The sequence below is a fragment of the Setaria viridis genome, chromosome 1 (assembly GCF_005286985.2).
Source record: "Setaria viridis chromosome 1, Setaria_viridis_v4.0, whole genome shotgun sequence".
NCBI classification, from domain to species: domain Eukaryota; kingdom Viridiplantae; phylum Streptophyta; class Magnoliopsida; order Poales; family Poaceae; genus Setaria; species Setaria viridis.
Window position 1 is genome coordinate 5,392,760 of NC_048263.2, and position 19,763 is coordinate 5,412,522.

General features: G+C 47.0%; 3 protein-coding genes, 1 non-coding gene and 1 pseudogene across 4 annotated transcripts; 3 read left to right on the plus strand and 2 right to left on the minus strand.

Moving 5' to 3' along the window:
* The first annotated feature begins 342 nt into the window (after window positions 1-342).
* LOC117842895 (PTI1-like tyrosine-protein kinase At3g15890) lies at window positions 343-4,317 on the plus strand. The gene is made up of 4 exons (XM_034723420.2): window positions 343-596; window positions 1,313-1,472; window positions 2,995-3,257; window positions 3,335-4,317. Exons 1-4 carry the CDS (start codon window positions 562-564, stop codon window positions 3,999-4,001), a joined length of 1,125 nt encoding a protein of 374 aa, XP_034579311.1. The 5' UTR covers window positions 343-561; the 3' UTR covers window positions 4,002-4,317.
* An 842-nt stretch (window positions 4,318-5,159) lies between these two features.
* LOC117842907 (FBD-associated F-box protein At5g60610) lies at window positions 5,160-7,352 on the minus strand. Its single transcript, XR_011897402.1, has 3 exons — window positions 6,139-7,352; window positions 5,863-6,006; window positions 5,160-5,715 (listed from the first exon to the last, which is right to left on the minus strand). It is a non-coding gene; the product is annotated as an FBD-associated F-box protein At5g60610 (transcript).
* Window positions 7,353-7,528: 176 nt separating this feature from the next.
* On the plus strand, window positions 7,529-10,833 carry LOC117842869 (uncharacterized). Its single transcript, XM_034723397.2, has 2 exons — window positions 7,529-7,800; window positions 8,347-10,833. Exons 1-2 carry the CDS (start codon window positions 7,708-7,710, stop codon window positions 10,579-10,581), a joined length of 2,328 nt encoding a protein of 775 aa, XP_034579288.1. The 5' UTR covers window positions 7,529-7,707; the 3' UTR covers window positions 10,582-10,833.
* Window positions 10,834-10,985: 152 nt separating this feature from the next.
* Window positions 10,986-13,838, plus strand: LOC117842886 (uncharacterized). The gene is made up of 2 exons (XM_072291593.1): window positions 10,986-12,062; window positions 12,143-13,838. Exons 1-2 carry the CDS (start codon window positions 11,678-11,680, stop codon window positions 13,309-13,311), a joined length of 1,554 nt encoding a protein of 517 aa, XP_072147694.1. The 5' UTR covers window positions 10,986-11,677; the 3' UTR covers window positions 13,312-13,838.
* Window positions 13,839-18,008: 4,170 nt separating this feature from the next.
* On the minus strand, window positions 18,009-19,723 carry LOC117853113 (zealexin A1 synthase-like; annotated as a pseudogene).
* Between the last annotated feature and the right edge of the window lie 40 nt (window positions 19,724-19,763).

Below are 19,763 nucleotides of genomic sequence, written 5' to 3' on the forward strand. Positions count from 1 at the left end.
GCCAAGTCTCCCGCAAGGATCTTTTCTTTTGGTCAAACGTAGCCATCACCCAACAACTGGGCCCGCAGAGGCGTCCGGGTCCGGCAGGACAAACCGCCGGGGAGGGGCCCTGGCCCGCACCGGCGCCAGGTCATCGCCACCGGGTCCACAGCTCAGTGGCCGCCGGACCCCGTCCCCGTCACCGGCCCCGTGACGTTACCCCGCCGGTTTAGAACCGACCGTTACCGCAGCCGGTTCAAAACCGGCCAAGCGCGCGCCGCCACGTGGGCGCGGCGGCCCCGGCGACCGGCGGCCCGCGGGTGACCCGACCGCGCCCGCTTGGCTTTGCGTATGCGAGTGGGGGAGTGGTGGTGCGCTCAGCCGACAGACACAGACATCCCCCTGAGAAGAAGACTCCTCTCCCCCCGCCCCGCTCCGCTTCTCTATTCTTCCTCTCCTCTCCGTTCCTGTCCCGGGGGCCGTCGCCGGCGTCGAGAGGAAGGGCCGTCGGGCGAGCTAGTGGACGCGGCGGCTCGTGCTGATTTGGGGGTACTGGAGGCGCTGCAGGCTGTCGGACGGGCGATGGGGTGGGCTTCCTGCTGCAAGCGGTCGGACGGGTGAGTGGTTCAGGTCCTCAGGACAAGTGTTGCTCGCGATTTTTGGTCTTGGAATTGAGGTCTGGGTGCGGGTCTGGGGTGTGATCTTGGGTTGTTCGGTTTGGGGGAGAAGGGCGGGACGACTGAGAAATTGGGGTTTTGGGGGAGATGGTGAAATGGTCGTGTCATTTTTCTTCCTTGCTTATTTGGTTTGTGTTTCTCTGTTGGACATTGGGATTTAGGGGAGCTGGTACATGTGCATCACTGCAACTTTACCTTTGCTTATTACACAGAAAAATTGGTGTATTTGGGCGATGACTTTGGTAGGAATTGATTTTGACATTTTTTGCATCGTGAAAGGCTGATTGTGAACTTGATGTGTTTTTCTGTGGGTTAGTTAGTACTTCGGTGAGGAGTTAAGTTATATTCAGTAATCACATCTCGATTGGACTGAATGGAAGGACAACAATCAGACATCTGAACTTTCATCAGTTCAAATTTCACTGTTTCCATTGCGCATATTGTCTCAGTTTTGCTTGGTGATCTGCAATCAGGTTGAAAATGGCATAATGTTAGATTTATGTAGTCCGTTCAGAATGTGCTGCTTTTAGGGGAAGGGGAAGAGTTGGGTTGGGTGAAGTGATGACCTTTAGGGGGCTCCATCAGTACCTTTCCTTTTATTACAGTACAGTCTGCTAGTAACTCAAAAGTTTTTCACTTCATTGTTGTGTTCTTAGGGCCGAACCGGGTAGGAAGAAGAAGAAGAAGGACACAGCATGGCGGGTTTTCTCGCTGAAGGAACTCCAGTTGGCGACGAACAATTTTAATTACGATAACAAGCTTGGCGAGGGTGGGTTCGGCAGCGTCTACTGGGGCCAGCTCTGGGACGGATCACAGGTGCTGTCTTTCTCTTGAACTATGAACCACAGGAATCCTGCATTCTGCTGTGTGCAACCTTTTTTCCCCTGCAGGCTGCAGTTTTAGCATCTGTTGTTTCTGTTATTGTTGTTAGGAACAGGACAATGCAATGCTGATGTTGATGATTGTATCTTAGCTGATTCAATTTCACCCTGTTGCGCCTTTTCTGTTTCTAGTAGTTTTCAGAGCCGTTCTATGAATATTCTTTTGAAGACGACAGAAATCCAAACTATAGCTTAGCTTGAGACCATGCCAAGCACGGGCGTCCTGGTTCTATGAATTTTCCTTTCTACAACTATTATAGCCACAGTCTTGTTGTAGATCACATTATCATTTAACTAGATAGTATCATAATTGTTAGGTGGAATACAATTGAGGGATATAATGAAACCACACGGACTGAAATAAGGCAGTCAACACTCCACAACCAGCCAATACAGGGTCTCGACAAATTCAGACTACCCTACTTTTTTTTCTCTCTCTCAATGTTTGTTTCTATCCTCTTGATCACCTAATATTCTCGAAAGCAGGAAAGACAAATAACATGGTATGATATTTGGATGAAAGATAAATAACTTGGGGAACTGGGAAGGACTCGACCATTGAAGTCCCCCTGTTGGATTTATCTTCATATGAAAATAAATATGATAAACATGATAATATTTTTCATATTCATTATTGAGGAGGATGGAGTTGGGTTGTGCTGCACTAACAGTGATATCGCACCTAACTAGCTTTTGGTGTAATGGCATAACCTGAAACTGCTATAGTGTACTGGTTTGTGACTTCTTGTTTTCAAGGAAAAAAACATTCAGACATATTGTTGGTGTTATATACTTGTATATGCTTGAGCTATTTTAGTCAATTATATGGCTCCACTGCCAGATTGTAGCCAAGTAAACTACTATTGTACCTGGGTGTGCCTGAACCTTGCTATTCCAAAGCTTAATTTTGTAGTCTATTCACATATGGGCCACTTCAGCTGGTTGTTTGTGCTCTATAGCAAACCTAGTGCTTGTAAAAGCTTGCATCGTTCTTGCTATATGCGCTGAGGCTATTTCCATTATGGGCATGGCTAGATAAATAATTGAGGTTCCTGACACATGGGTATGATCTGTTGCAACAATCTGTCTACTTGAAATTTCATTTGCACCTATTTGGTAGTCTAAATCAAAACAAAGCCTCTACATTGGAACTTTGATTCCTTCCATATTTTCAAAATTGCTTACAAATATAAGTGGTTTGTGCTGATTTGGAAAATAGCATTCATGTGACAATAGTTTACTTACATGCTGTAACATAAGATTTATATTTTTTTTGGGTGAGATTTTGAGCTATGTGGTCCTTGTGGGCTCTTTGCATATTTGCCGTACACTTTGAATTCTTTGATCCATTAGAGGTTTCATTAAGGGACGAAGTAGGTTGTATTTACTTATTTACTCCATGAATGGGATTTCATTTTCTCCAACTAACGCTTCACTCATTAATGACACATGAACAGATTGCAGTAAAAAGGCTCAAGAGTTGGAGCAACAAGGCTGAAACTGAATTTGCTGTCGAGGTGAAGATTTTGGCACAAGTGAGGCACAAAAGCCTTTTGAGCTTGCGTGGATATTGTTCTGAAGGCCAAGAACGGTTGATAGTCTATGATTATATGCCAAACCTGAGCATACATTCTCAACTTCATGGACAGCATGCAGCCGAATGCAATCTGGGTTGGGAAAGAAGAATGAAGATTGCCATAGATTCTGCAGAAGGGATCGCGTAAGCCTCACAACATCAGTTTATCATGTTCATCAAACTGCAGTAACATTAACATTTAAAATTCTTTCATCTTGCAGTTATCTTCATCACTATGCAACACCGCACATCATTCACAGAGATGTCAAGGCAAGCAATGTCCTCCTGGACTCGAATTTCCAAGCTCGGGTCGCTGATTTCGGGTTCGCTAAGCTCATTCCAGATGGTGCAACACATGTCACCACAAAGGTAAAAGGCACACTGGGTTACCTTGCACCAGAGTATGCGATGCTTGGGAAGGCCTCCGAAAGCTGCGACGTCTTCAGCTTTGGAATCATGCTCCTAGAGCTCGCCAGCGGGAAGAAGCCAGTCGAAAAGCTAAACCCCACCACAAAAAGAACCATAGCCGAGTGGGCTCTTCCTCTAGCTCGCGACAAAAAGTTCAAGGAAATCGCCGATCCAAAGCTCAATGGTAACTTCATCGAGGATGAGCTGAAGCGAATGGTGCTTGTGGGACTCGCATGTTCTCAGAACAAGCCAGAGCAGAGACCGATAATGTCTGAAGTTGTTGAGTTGCTCAAAGGAGAATCTGCCGAGAAGTTGTCCAACCTGGAGAATGATGAGCTGTTCAAGCCTGAACAGACCAGCTCGTTCCAGGGCTCATCCGGGCCTGATAGCTCGGATTGCATCACCGAGGAGAAGAGCTCCAAAGCAGATGCCATAGAGGCAGCAGTTGATTCAAGTGAGACAGTTCCCTCGGCAAGGTAGTAGATGCATAGAGTGGTATTGTCAGCAGGCGTCCTGAGCTCCCTGCCTGGGAGAAATGTTTTTTTTTTTATATGAGTGCATCTTTTTACTAGGAGGTTAATTTGGGTGCTTCCTTGCCCAGTTCACAGATATGCTTATCTGCGTACTGTCAATTTGTGTTGGTATGGTTTTCCTATGGCTTGTAAAATTCTGTACATCTGGGGCTGATTCTGACAGTAACAAACTGTTCACTGTACTGTCGTTAGCGTTTAGCTACCTCAATCCATGAATGATTTGTGTGCCACTGCCAATCCGTAATTCATCAGGTTATTTGGTACTTCCAAGGCATTCATATGTAAGGGAAAAAGTTTGAACTTTCATCATGTAGAACCTATCGTGACTTCCATATGTATTTAGATGTTAAAGTGCTTCTTTAGCAAACGATCATCGCCACAAATGAAAGACTGGTTTATTCACTCTTGGCAAGAAAACTGTGCAACAAATTAAGCAAACACAACAGCCCCCATGGCTGAAACAACCTGCCGCCAATCATGCTAGTCCACCCACCTTTCCCAGGCAAGATTCAGAAGCTGGAGAAACATGCTTGTCTCAAGAAACAATCAAAGAAGTATGCGTGGGCCATACCCATATGACAATAGACACCCATAACCATGTGGGTAGTGCAGTGGCATTTCCATGCATCTCCTAATGTGGTTAACCACAGACCTGAGAGAATTGTTGGAAGAAATGCTGTACATAACTTGATGCACAAGGTTTTCAATTACTGTTAGTATGAATGAAAAGGGCAGCAGCACAAAGAAACAGTTAACAAATAAGAAACAAAGCAATATAATTTGGCACAATCACCCGACATACATCTGCTAGAGCAAAAAGGACATTCTTGTGAATCGTCTTTGGAATAATCCTAGTGTCTATGCTACAAGAAAGCAGAAATGCATGCATGACACGAGTTCAATCATATGCAGATAAGATTTAAGGATAAATGTCACTCACAGGGGCCTGGCATTTTAACCCACAAGGTCACAAACAAGCATTCCCTAGCTTGATCCAGCTCAATTAAGCCTCTGCTACAGAAATTAAAATGGATTCAGGGCAGAAATCATAATGCCCAAAGATGGATAGTTATGATAATTGTGTAAACAATCAGCAAACACACAATGAGAAAAAGTGCTGCCACATGGAAATATGGCACATTATAAAGCAACGGTAATTAAGTTATTAAATAACTAGCTGCAATATCTCTAGTTCAGATGTGCATCCAGGAATCTGCTTAACAGTGGCAAATTTAGCAGTTGTGTGCAACTTGATTGTTTATTTACTGGTTTGAGTTCTAAACAAGGCAGAGAAAAGGATCATTGCACTTAAAGTCAGAACCCGCCTTCAGACACCAAGCGCTGCCTCCTCCTACACCAGGCCGGGAAAGCAAGTACCCCGCTTTGTTGCTCCCGCTTGCCCATCTTGCAGTCTCCAGAGCCTTCATTTTGGCGGCAAGATCTTCTGGCGCAGAGGGCGTTCGAAGTTCCATCACAAGAACCATGTTCTCCAACACCCGGGCATTTTCCGCGATGAAAATAAGGAAGGCGAATTCATTTTCCTCACCATGAAACTCACGGAAAACTAGCCTCTTGAGTTGTGACTGGACACAGTTGATGGGACCGGTCTCCTGCCAGTACTTCAGGTTCAGCTTGGCACTAGGCTCACTTGTTTCTTCAGACTGCAGTTTTAAGGCAGTGGACATTTCAGCTATAAAGTGATGGAAGAAAATGGATTATGCAAGAAGAATGTAATGCTACAAAGTGTTTAGCAATGACGACAATGGCCATGCAAATGTCAAATGAAGGGAGAGGAGAGGTCAGTGTACCTGGATGCACAGCGTTTCTACATTGGGAAAGCACCTGAGGAAGCTTGGAAGCATTTTTACTTCATTGCAAAGTTTGAAATGCAGGTGCAGCGCCAACATCTGCACACTTGGAACAGTGGTCTTTGGACTCGGCCTGGTTCCAGACTGCAACACACAAAACAACAGATCCATGAAGCACCATCACGTTAAACTCCTCAGTCGGCCGATATTTCTAATGCATGCATGCCAATTATCGACAGAGAGAACGAACGAAAAAGGAAATTGACTAATTGAGACATTGATGACGGTGTTGCCAATCTCCAGTGCATGCACACCAGGCTGTAAGTAACCCAGCATGCTCAACCGAGGGGCACAGCCAATCTTGATCCTCCCGCCGCGACGTTGGTTCAGGCACCGCCAGAAGAAGAGCCGCTCAAGGGATGGGGCGTCCACTACCGCCACTTCTTCATGGGTAGCTAGGCAGAACTGTGCGCAGCGAAGGCTTTGGCTGGCAAGACGGGCGTTCAATTTGTGCACGCTTCCAATGATGGCGAGGATCTCAAGCACGGGGCTCGTAGCGAGCAGGAAGTCGAGGTCGCTGTCCTCCAGGGCGACGGCGCCGAGGACGAGCTCCTGCAGCCTGGGGAAGGAGGCACCGCGCGGGAGGGTGGAGGTGTCGACGAACCTCCACGCGCCGAGGTACAGGCGGCGGAGGGAGGCGCAGCTGAAGAGCGCGGCGGGGAGGCGCAGGCCGGCGAAGGGCGAGGGGCGAGGGGCGGTTGACGAAGACGAGCTCGTCGACGCCCTTGGTGGCGAGGAGCTGGAACCAGCGAGCGAGCACGTCGCGGTCCCTGTCGACGGCTTTCATGAACCCGCAGGAGAGGCTGACGAAGGGGAACGGCCCGGGTGCGCGCGGAGGGCGGCGTCGGCGGCGCGGCGCACGGCGCGCGAGGCGGGGCCGGGGCGAGGGGGCCGGCCCTCGGCGCCGCCGCGGGGGAGGAAGTGGGTGTCGACGAGGACGAGCGGCGCCGAGCGCCAGAGGCCGCGCCAGCGCGTGGAGAGGGTGGCGGTGCGGGCGCCGTCCTTGGCCGGGAGGCGGGCGAGGATGCGGCGGAGGAGGATGTCGGGGAGGCCGCTGATACGGTCGATCCCTTCGCCTCCCTCGGTGGCCACCGCGCCGGAGAGGGCGGCGGCGGCGGAGACCGGCGGCTTGGGGAGGAAGGCGTAGAGGAAGCCGAGCACCGTGTCCTGGTAGACGTTTAGCGTCGCCGGGTCCAGCCCGTGGCGCATCGCCGCGGGCGTCATGCCGTCCGTGCTGAGGGTATTGCCGGGGGGCGGCCAGAAGAACTTGGCGGGGATGGTGGCCGCCATGTCCTCCGCCGCGAGTGGGGGCCGCCGCGGAGTAGGTTTTCGACGCGTGGAAAAGGTTGCTGCAGCAGGCGGCCGCCGCACGCACCACTGCTCCGCCGATGGTGAGGACTGAGGAGGGAGGTTGTTGAGCTGCCAGCCAATTGGGCTCGACCCGTTCATGGGCTGGGCCTGACCAGAATAAGCAGGTCTCGGAACTGGAAAGCCCAGCCCTCTTGCCATTTCTCAAAAGAAAAGGAAATAAAAACCATTCGCAGAAAAAGAAACGAAAAGAAAGGAAAAGAAAAAGAAAAAGCACAGGTCTCTCGTGCTCCTCGCGTCATCCGCGCTGCGCTCCACACGCGGCTGGGCACTCGACTACCCCGGTTCCACCACCTCTCATCCCTCCACAGCCGCCGCTCTCGCGTCGCCCGCATCCACCCCGCGCGCTCGCGCGTCGCCATCCGTCCGATCGAGCCCGGGCGGCCGCGATCCCCGTCCCGCCCATGTTCCGCGGCCATGCCCCTCTCCTCCACCTCCTCGCCGGCGGCGCGGGCGGCCGCCGCTGCCGCTCTCCGCACGGCCTCCGCGCCTTGCCGCGCCGCCACTCACGTGAGCACCCTCTTACCTTTCCTGTCTCTCATCGCGATGTGTCTTGGTATCGGATGGCTTATGAGTTCAATGGCGAGTCGGCGATTCGTGCTGTTGGAGAAGCGTTCCAGATTGCGGGGAAATCGTATACTGATTGCTAGCTCGTATTCGAGAACAGACATTGCTAGCTCATATTGCTGGAACTGATTTTATGGCGGTTAATTCGGGTTTTGTATCAGGTTAATGAAATCGTCATTTCAGTAATGTCTGTTGTTGCATTAACTACACATCATCTTCAAAATAAAAGATATTTATGCAGTAATAGATGTTATACCAACATACATTAATTATGACACTTCATCACTGCAAAATTAGCAGCTCTGGATTGTGATCTTTCAAGTAGATATAGTTGTGAATTTGTATGCAGTTCATTTGAGTTCTTCAGCACAAAGAGTAATAATTGTGATAGTTGTTTATGGTAACATCTAGATATAATTGTGATAATTTGTATCAGCTCTGGAAGCTCTTTCATTGTGATAACAAGCATTGTTTCACGCAACCTTTCAGGTTTTGTTCAGGCAGAAGCTGAGCTTCCTGGCAACTTTTCAGGCCCAACATATGAAATTTTCACACCCTTTGATCAGATCTGTTGTAAAAGGTGTTAGATCAGATATCACTAATGGTGACAATGAGACCGAGCCCGCTAGGGAACTATTGGAACGATTGTTCGCAAAGACAAAGAGCCTAGATCCAAGTGCTTCTCGGGATGGGGAGCTGAGCATGAGCATTGAGGTCCTGAAGACTGAATTTGAGGCTGCCCTATCAATCCTAAGGAAGAAAGAGAGAGACCTTCGGGATGCGGAGAAGAAAGTTTCCATTGATAGGTCAAGGCTGAACCAGACGAAGCAGGACCTTGATCAGAGAGAGGAAGACATCATCAAAGCGTATTCAAGACAACATGAAATGGAGAAAGCACTGATGAAGGCGAGTAGGGATTTATCTTTACAGGTTAGGCAGATCAATAACCTGAAGCTTCTGGTCGAGGAACAAGACAAGAAAATTATTAGTTCACAAGATGCGCTTTCTAAGAAGGTGATTGAAGTGGATAAGCTTAAACAAGATATGCTGAAGAAGAACGAGGAAGCAGACTTGATGCGCTCAGAGATTGAGTCCAAGGAACAAGAGCTTCTTGTAGCCAATCAGACCCTTGCACGGCAAGAAGCAACAATTAGGGAGCTCCAAAGTGAAATTAAAAGAAAGGAAACTGAGATTGCCAGCTCAAATGAATTGAGGAAAGCTAATGAAGAGAAACTGAAGGTTGTAGAAAAGGAACTTGAGAAGCAGAATTTAGGATGGATAGCAGCACAGCAAGAGTTAAAGGAACTGGCACAAATGGCATCCAAGGATAAGGATAATATCAAGGATACTATCGATGACTTCAAACGCGTGAGGTCTTTGCTGGACGCTGTGCGTTCCGAACTAATGGCTTCAAAAGAGGCCTTCACCTTCTCGCGCAGGCAAATTGAAGACCAAGCGGCACAGTTGAGTAAGCAGGTGCAGAAACTCGCAGACCAAAAAGCATTGCTTATTTCTTATACTCAGAATCTGGAAGTTGCTCAACTGGAGATTCAAGGAAAGACAAATGAACTCAGTGGTGTACAATCTCGCTGTAGTGAACTCGAATCACAGTTACTTGAGAAAATGAAGAAGGTTGAGTCCCTAGAGGCTATGTTAACTAAAGAAAGGGAGAGCTTGGAACAAAAAACCAAGGAGGTAGACTTGCTTCAAGAGGAGCTAGCTCAGAAGGAAAATGAGTACTTCAATTCACAAAAGCTAGTCGATACAAAAGAGAGTGAGTTGTTAGAGGTCAGACACGAAGTCGAAGATATGAAACTGAAGGTGGACTCCATACAATTTGCGGTTCATGAGAAGGATTTGGAGCTTCTGGAGACACAACGAAGACTTGACGAAGTTAACAATGAAGTTGTTGAACTTCAGCAGATGATAAGTACCAAGGAGGATCAACTTGTTCAGGTTAGAACCAAACTACATGATAAAGAGCAACGTATACAATTAATGCAGGATGAATTGGATAAGATGAGATTAGGATGCTCACAAGCTGAATCTGTGGTGCAAAAGATAGTTGAGCTCACTGGCAATCTTATAGGTTCTGTAGAAGGTCAAGAATTTGACATTTATAACTTGCTCGATAATGAAATTTTAAACACAGGTACAGCCCTTGAGTCCAATTTGCATAAACATAACCAACTGGAGGCTGACATCGACATGCTGAAAGAATCCTTACAACAGAAGGACATGGACTTAAGAGCTGCCTATAAAGCACTTGACTCAAAAGACCTAGAGCTGAAGGCAGTACTTAGAAGGTTAGATGTTAGGGACAAGGAACTAGACAAACTGGATGAGCTATCCATAGATCCCAATGACGTCAGGAGATTGTCTAGCCTTGCTGATGAGGCGATGGCAACCAAAGACAACAATGTGGAAGAAGTGGAGCTCCAAAAGCATGAAATCGAGCCTGTGGAGGTGGAGGCACTAGCTGCTACTACTATGTTGAAGAAGCTTGCAAATATAGCTAAAGAATTCTTGAGAAGTGGCAGAACCGATTCTGGTACCAATTTGCTTCCATCTCGACATACAAATAGTAGTGAAGATGCTTCTGAAACGGAACCAAAGAAGAAAACGAATGTGATTCTCGAAGCTAAAAAGGAGATTGCTGGGCTATTTTCTTTGACAGAAGAACTCGTCGCCGATGCTGGAATAAATGATGCTGTGGGACCATAGCATCATAACCGAAACATTTCTGCATCATAAAAATGATGTATGCCAACGGGAATATGCAGCTGAAATTGTTACATTCGTTCTTTTCCTTCTGGGGCTCATGATTTCTTTTTGTTCCTTCGTTGTGGATGGGATATACAAGTATCATAAAAGAAAGGTCATAGATTGTTTGCCTTATCGGCAAAGGAAGACAGTTTTGTTGACAGACCTTGTGTGTTTACGTACATAATACGATACGCAATGGTGTTTACATCATATATTGCCCCGTAGCAAATCTGGAGGAAAATATTTCTTTTCTGGGTGGTTGACAAAAGATTTGGTAATAAGTGCATCATCAGCTGGTTATTGCACGGATCAAGCTGCGAGCACCTAGAGAAGGGTACAATTACAAAGGTAGCAGTAAACTTCTGTTTACGATGATATTCTGTTAGTGCCGAAAAATTTGGTCACGCGTGTTCTTATTTTCACATGATTGTTGAATGTAGACGGCCGGTGGCTGTTAGGCCATCAGCAATGGAATGCTCGATATGAAATCTGTCTCATTCATAGTGGTCTGTGGGTGCAAATTTATCAAGTAAAACTTTCCTTGCACAATATCTTATACTAGAGATCTGTAAGGTCCCGTTTGGATCCTTGGAATTGAATTCCATTCTAATAATCATAATTTAGACACAAATTAATTAAACTAATATAGTTGTACGTGGAATATATTTGTATATTATTATTGGCTACTCCCTCCGTACTCGTAAAGCAAGTCGTTTAGGACATAATTGTGCTTACCAAGGAGTAGTTAATTAGGGGTATTTTTCCTTGTTTGCCCCTATTAAGACCATGTTGCGGGTGCATTCCATACGAGAAACAATCATGGTTCAGATGGCTAGTGTAGCGAGAAACAATCATGGTTCAGATGGCTAGTGTAGCGAAGTGTTGATCTTGGCCCGAAGACCCGGGTTCGATACCGGGGGATGCCATTTTTTTTTGTTCTCGCTTGATTTTGGCTGGGTGCTGCTTGGCACTGTTTGGCTGGGCGCTGGACGACATTCGTCCATTTTTTCCCTTGGCGCTGGACGATATTTTTTCGCTTGGCGTTGGGTGCTGCATGGCAATTTTTTCGCTGGGTGTTGGTGCCGCATTTCGCTGGGTGTTGGTGCCGCATGGCACTATTTGGTTGGGCGCCATTTTTTCGCTGGGCGCTGGGTCTGGACGCCATTATTTCCGCTGGGCACTGGGCGCCAGTTTTTTTGGACGTTTTCGCTGTGCCTATTTCAACGGCGCCATTCCCCCTGCCTCTCTTCTGTTTCCATTAGAGTTTGCTGCTGCTCTTCTCCTTCCTCAGTTTCCCTCTCTTCTCTACACTACCGCAATGCAAATGGCTGATCCTAGAATTGCTGCCTTTGATCTAAATGTTCGCTTAGAAGAAGATGACAACGACAATATTGCTTTCGATCTTAACGAGCCAATATTGGAGTCCAGCAACGACAATGGTAATCACCTCTCTTGTTTGAGTTTGTTGTTTCTCTCAAGCATCAACTTTTCTGATTTTTTTGTTTCATTTTATGGATAGGATTTGATTTGAACTTACCATTAGATGAATATGGTGCGGTTGACTTTGATTACATACAAAACCTCATTGAAGTTCCCGTTGAAGTGCACCATAGAAGGAAGGATATGACAGAAGAAGTCACAAGACAAGTGTACCCAGCATTGTTGGCTAGAAGCAAGAATGGGAGACTAGGCAAAAAGGATACAAGAATTGTTGCTGATCAATTTGGAGTGCACATTCGGTCAGTTCAGCGCTTATGGAAGCGAGGTAAACAACAACTTGCTCATAACATTCCTGTTGTGGTTGCAAGTAAAAAGAAGGGTAGATGTGGCCGCAAGTTAGTCCCTCTTGATTTGGAACAATTGCGCAATATTCCTCTCAAACAAAGAATGACCATAGAAGATGTGTCTAGTAAACTTGGTATGAGCAAAGCTAGGATACAAAGGTACTTGAAAAAAGGTTTGCTTAGGCGGCACTCTAGTAGCATCAAACCATACCTCACAGATGCTAACAAGAAGACTAGGTTGAAGTGGTGCATTGACATGATTGAGCAGGGTTTGCTTGGTGAGCCAAGATTTAAGGATTTTTTTGATTTTGTGTTCATTGATGAAAAATGGTTCTACATCTCTCAAAAATCTGAAAAGTATTACTTGCTACCCGAGGAAGATGAACCACATCGCACTTGTAAAAACAAGAATTACATCCCTAGGCTCATGTTCTTATGTGTTTGTGCTCGGCCAAGGTTTAGGAATGGAGAATGTGTTTTTCATGGAAAAATAGGTTGTTTTCCACTTGTCACTTATGAACATGCTGTTAGAAGAAGTCACAATCGTCTTCGTGGAGAACAAGTAATCAAGCCAATTACTTCAATCACAAGAGAGGTGATTAGAGATTTCATGGTAAACAATGTGTTGCCTGCCATTCGAGCCAAATGGCCAAGAGAAGATGTGAACAAGACAATTTTCATACAACAAGATAATGCACCTTCCCATTTAAAAGTGGATGATCCTATTTTTTGTGAGGCTGCTAAGGAAGAAGGGTTTGACATTCGCCTCATTTGTCAACCGCCCAATTCTCCGGATTTTAACATTTTAGACTTGGGGTTTTTTCGAGCTATTCAAGCTATTCAATACAAGAAGGATGCAAAAACAATAAAAGAGCTAGTTCCAGTAGTCCAACAGGTAAACTGATCAGTTGTTCACTTGTTCCATTTTTTCTTGAACAACTAATATACTCATTGATTGGATTTTTTAACACATGTTTTGTAGGCATTCTTAGAGTACTCTCCATGGAAAGAAAATAGGATTTTTGTAACACTTCAGAGTGTGTTGAGGGAAGCCATGAAAGTTAAAGGGTGCAATAGGTTCAAGATTCCTCACATGCAAAAAGAAAAACTAGAAAAAGAAGATCGACTGCCATTGCAAATCTCCTGTGAATCTTCCTTGCTAGCCGAAGCAATTGCTAGCCTTCCTGCAGCAATTTAGAAGAAGCATGTTAGTCTTTGTAGCATGCTAGCCGAAGAAAAATATTACTAGCAAATTAGTTTCTTTGCATGTACCTTACTGTTCTTTCTTTCCATCTTCCAACTTCTTAATATTGTACATCTCGTCCAACTTCTTGATAACGTGCTCAGGAAGAAGTATTGTGTCACCATCCATTTGAAGCTTCTCCACATCAGGAATGTAAAGCTCACAATCAAATTTTTCTATACCATCAAGTATCCATGTTGTGAGATCGTAGTCTCTGTGTACAATACCGCAACGTGCACACCTGCTAGCTTCGCGGCGAGCTTGGTAGCATCCTTTGTCGTCGTTCTCAGCGTGGAAGGTGCCGCAGCGAGCACACAGAGAGTCCGGCATCACGTCGACGGAGTCCGGCACCACATCGGAGTCCGGCGCCGTCTCGACCGAGTGCGGCGCCACCTCGACCGAGTCCGGTGCCACCTCGACCGAGTCCGGTGCCTCCTCCATGGCGCGAGCGACCTCCATGAAGCTGGACTCCATGGCGAGTGCGGGCGCGGCGCGGCATGAGGACGGGCGTGGGCGCGACTGCGGGCGCGGCGCGGCACGAGGACGGGCGCGGGCGCGAGGACGAGCGCGGGTGCGAGGGCAGGCACGGCGCGGCGTGGAAGGGCAGCGCGAGCGGCGTGAGGGAGACGTGGAAGTTAGTGCGCGAGAGCCGAAACGCGAGATTAATGCGGACGGAAGCCGAAGCGCAGGGGCAAACGCGTCCGACTCTTCCCCTCTGAGCGTGCGACGACTTGCTTTGTGAAAACGGGCCTAGAGCCCAGAACGACCTGCTTTCCGAGTACGGAGGGAGTATATGGATACTTATATGCTGCACTTCTGCTACAGGGAAGCGAGTTGAAGAACGTGCTATAAGTTGCATATTCGAAACATAGCATGAGGATCTATATAATCAATTTACATCTCCCACCCCTATGAATTTAAGATAGACTTATATCTAAACTTTGGAAAGTTATGGAATACCATATTCCAAGAAAAATAGCTTACTCCATTAAGTAGATTCCAATTCCTTCAAAATGAAGGGATCCAAATTCTTTGTAAAGAATTCCATTTTACAGCTTTGCTCACTCCTCACTGCAGCTCACCGCACCTACAACCACTTCTAATCTGATCAAGGAAGCATTCCTTCATTCTATCATCACTAGACGAGGCGATGGCGACGGCTGCGGCGGCGGGCACTGCGGGTTGCACCGGGGGCAACGGGCCTGGCACTCCTCGAGCGTTACGTAGCACGGCGGCTCCGGCACCGGCAGTCGGCTGTTCTGGCAGCAATGGCAGAACACCAGGACGAGCTTGGTCGCATCCAATGGCGACGAAGCCGGGCTGACTGCTGCAGTGGCGTTTTTAGCACTTCGGGCACGAGTAGCCACTAGATGAGGGCGACGACCTGCTGCAAATAGTGTGTGTTAGTCATCACTAGGCTACAAAATATCTGTACTAGTGGGTAAAAATTGGTCGGTGCTGGCGGGTCGAGCACCTGCCAGCAACCTTGAGCTAGCACAAATGGCATCTGTCTGGTGGGTGCTTACATCATCCGCCATCATATATGGTTTCTATGTTGGCGGGTGCTTATGCCACCCGTCAGGAATATGTATTTTCCTATTCAATATATTGTTTCCTATGAATTATTTTTAGCCGCTAAATTTAAATATGTATCTCCAATAATAAATATTTCACATTATTAAAAACTGAACGCACATAATAGATAATTCACATTATTCAACAAACTTGAATAATAAATAATTCACATAATTCAACATTTGGAATAGAGCTATTCATTGCCACGTTAATATTAAAACTACACAAAGACCTTTGCATTCGTCCGCCATCAACACGCCATCTTTATCAAAAAATGTTCCATCCTCATGACAAATCTCACGTTGGATAAATCTCGCCGGATAAATCTCGCCATATCCCTACAAATGTTGTCGATGCCTTTGTCTTCGAGCGCCGCATCGCGAGTGTCGATTCTAGACATCTGCAGGTATACAGTAAATGAAGATTAGAATGTATTACCATTAGGAAGTTAGCACATGGTAGTATATAAGAGACTTACATGTTCGGGGTTCGTTCGGTACCTCCCATTATTTCCGAGGAACTCGCACACGTAATATCCATATAGCATAGAGTCGGGAGGTTGCCTGTGGTACTGTAATCAAATAGAAAAATGATGAGTTGTTATTAATGACAAGTCTACATTATATGAAAAAAAAACCAAGTTTTATGTTCTTACGAATCTATGATATATTATTTTTATAGCTTTCTTCTTGTTTTCAGGGCACTCCCCGCCTTTTCATTATGTAAAGCTTGTACGCACTTTGAGGATATAAAGTCAAGAGTTAGTAATACAAGTTAGGTGTATAGAATTTCAACATGCATTTAAGTACTGCCAAGAAATATCTTACTTTTGTATAATGCCTATGATTTCCTTATAACTATCTCTGCTAAATCTGGCTAAGTCGAGAACCACTGCTTCTCCATGCTTGGGTAAAATAATGATGCAAATGATGGATAGAAGTTGAAAAAGAAGGTTGGAATGACACAAACTCACTTATATAGCCACCTCCTCCAAAGAAATCAAGAGCAAAACCTTCCCACTTAGATTTGGTGTTTTTGGAGCTTTTCCCGAGCTCCTTTCGGGCAAGCTCTAAATGGAAGGTTGCCTGGAGAAGAAGATGAACAGGAGCATAAATGGGTGAGCTCTGTGCTGGCGGGTGGCATAAGCCAACCGCTAGCACAGATGTGGTGCATCTGTACTGGCGGGTGCATCTGTACGGGCCACTGTGCTGGCGGGTGCTCCCCCGCCGGCCCAAGGAAGCTTTGTGCTGGCTGGTGCCAATCACGCCCGCCAGCACGCTAATTTACCTGTGCCAGCACAAATCAAATCTGGCGTAGTTAATCATCATTTAACAAAGTTTTTTTTTCATACAGGAGATTAGTGTATATGATTGACAAGAAGGAAAATGTTGATGCCGCACACGTATGCTTACATTGTGCAGGCGAGGCGAGGAATCCAAAGATGATGAACAAGAAGACGGTCACCGCGTACGCTTGGGCACCACCATGGCCACTGCTCCTCATATTGGAGGACTTTTGCCTCCTACTAGCTAGGTCGACTCCACTAGAGTCTTGGATGGGATCTGAGTGGTGACCATGGCTTCCTCGAGAGCATGAATATATAGTAGAGGGTACAATTTTGATTGCATGCTATGTGTGCTGATTTGGAAACGTATCTGGTAAATTTCCAGTGGTGATAGAAAAGAATGGCACGTATTTATGATGGGCATTGATATATGCGACCAACAGCCCAGATACGTTCATTGATCGCAACTGAATGCCAGTTGTGTGATTATCCTTTCCAGTAAAGAAATGAATAAATGGTATGTACAAGCTTCAAATTCTTGGGTAAATATTAAAGGAAAAAAAAGTGAAAGGACCTCTAGCCTATAGTGTTTAGAGCACCTCAATAGCACCCAACATACAGATCGGGGAATCGTGTAGGCTCGGGTCCAATTCCCCGTGGGAGCGAATTAAAAAAAATAGGTAGAGGTTTCCCTACTGACTTCGATCAAAAAAAGTATTAAAGGAAAATACTAATTCATACCGGGTATACCTAATCTTTTTTTAGAAAAGCTATTCAGATTTCTTGACAAAAATCTGTCAAATTTGCAATACTCTAGTTTAAGAAAAAATGTTCCGGAGTGAAATAAAATGTTCTTCTGTGTAGAAAAAATAATTATTCTTAATATTTTTTGGGGTGACAGATTTACTAGCAAAGAATATATCAGATTTGCAATGCTCAAGCCTAAGAAAAAAATTCCACATGGATAAATAAAATATTCTAGTTTTTTTAACTTTTTCTATCATAGAGGCGTGAATTCAAACAGTTGGATTTTAATCCAATGCTTACAAAAGTGGGAGATTTCACTCATAAAATCTGTAACTGTAAGAATGAAATCCATCCAATGTTATTTTTCAAGTGCTTGGAACCAACTTAATCAGCTATGGTGTAGGACATGAAAAGAACAATCTTAATATACAGTAGTGAAAAGCTTAATTCTTATGGACCAAGCATAAAAAATCAATTATGACTGAAATATTATATATACTGACAAGTTTACAAGACATAGAATTAATGATTAAGCAGAGAATACGAAATGAATAAATACTTTGGTGTTTGGGATTTTTATTACATACATCTTCTAGAAAAGAATGAAAAAAATATACAATCAACGTACATTGTTTATGAATAGCTCAGTGCCTCTTCTCACGGTCACGCGTACTGTCAAAATTCTTACCTTGCTTATTCTTTAGCCCTTTTGCAGAGAAATTCAACATGTTGACAAAAGGAAAAGTAGATTATTGCCATGTATTACTAGTAATGTCACAGGCGGCTCGTCACATACATGCAGCTAATGCATCCTGTGGTGGCACACGCACAACTGGACGCAGGTACAGATCATGCTTCCTTCTAACGGTGATGCCCATCACCTCCTCCATGTTCAATTCCCACGGCAGCAGCCCAGCCGAGAGCTCCCAGTCGAAATGGTACAGAAGCGCGGCGAGTGCAAGCTCCAATGGTGGCTTGCGCAAACGTCATGCCGGGGCAAATCCTTCGTCCTGCTCCAAACGGCGTGAACTCAAAATCCCTGCCTTTTAAATCGACGGTCGTAGACTCAAACCGCTCCGGTCTGAACGTCTCAGCGTCGTCCCAGTACTTGGGGTCCCTGCTGATGGCCCAAACGTTCACCAAGACGGTGGTGCCCTTGGGTACATCGTACCCCATGACCTTGCACGACTCATGGCACTCCCTTGGAAGAAGCAACGGCACTGCCGGGTGCAACCTCATGGTCTCTCTGATGATGAGCTTCAGGTACTTGAGATCAGCCATGTCGTCTTCGGTCACCGTCGGCTTGCCATGGAGGCTGTCACGCAGCTCGGCTTGCGCCTTGTGCATCACCCTTGGGTTCCTCATGAGCTCGGACATGGCCCATTGAAGCGTATTTGCCGATGTCTCGCTCCCCGCTCCGAAGAGATCCTATCAAATGTTACAAGAAGATGCAAATGATAAATCTCTAAGAATCATGTGTAGACTAAAGCAAACTATGTGCAAACGTGTCATGGTTACTTACTAGGATGACAGCCCTGATGATACTCATGGTGAGGGGCACCTCGAGGCCACCTTCCTTCTGTACCCTTAGGAGCACGTCCATCAGGTCCTCCTCTTCTTCCCCGGCGCTGTCTGCGGCAGCGGCCATGGCCGCCCTCCGCTGCTCGTGCTGCTTGATGGCGTAGTCCATGAGCTCGAAGTTCTTGCGGTGGTTCGCCTCCGCTCGGCGCGCCGTGCCGCCGACGAGCCTCGCGAGCCTCGACGACGGGAACATGTCGCTGAGGTTGAACCCGGAGGTGATCTTTATCGCCTCGTCCAGGCCCTCCAGGAACTCCTCCCGCCTCTCGAACCGGTCGCCGATCATGACGCGCATCACCGAGTCCGTGACGAGCATGGCGACCCGCTCGCTGACGTTCACGGCGGCCTCGCCGCCACCATTCGCCGCCGCCGCCGCGACGGAGGCGACGAGGCGGCGGACCTCCTCCTCCCGGACGCGGCGGAAGGACTGGACGCGGCGGGCGCTGAGGAGCTCGAGGATGGTGATCTTGCGCATCTGCCGCCACAGCGCGCCGTAGCGGGCGAACAGCAGGCCCTGCCCGTCGACCATCATGGTCCGGACGGTGGAGCTCCACGGTCGCGAGGCGAAGTTGGCGTCGTGCGTCTTGAGGAACGCGCGGGCGGCGTCCCGGGACGACGCCACGACCACCGGGACCTCCCCGAGACGGAGGTAGATGAGCGGCGGCGCGCCGAGCCGCCGCGCGATGCCGGCCATGGCGCGGTGGGGGAGCGAGCGGTTGCGGAGAAGGAGGTGGTGGAGGCTGCCGATGACCGGCAGCTGCCACGGGCCCGGCGGCAGAGCCTCGGGCCATCGTTGTTGCCGCGCTTCTTGGTCAGCTTGCGTGCTGCGAGAGGGAGGAGGAGGAGAGCCAATAAGAGGCACATGCAGTAGAATGTGAGCTGCTCCATGCTGGCGTCAAATTGCTAGCTAGTAGCAACCAAGAACAAC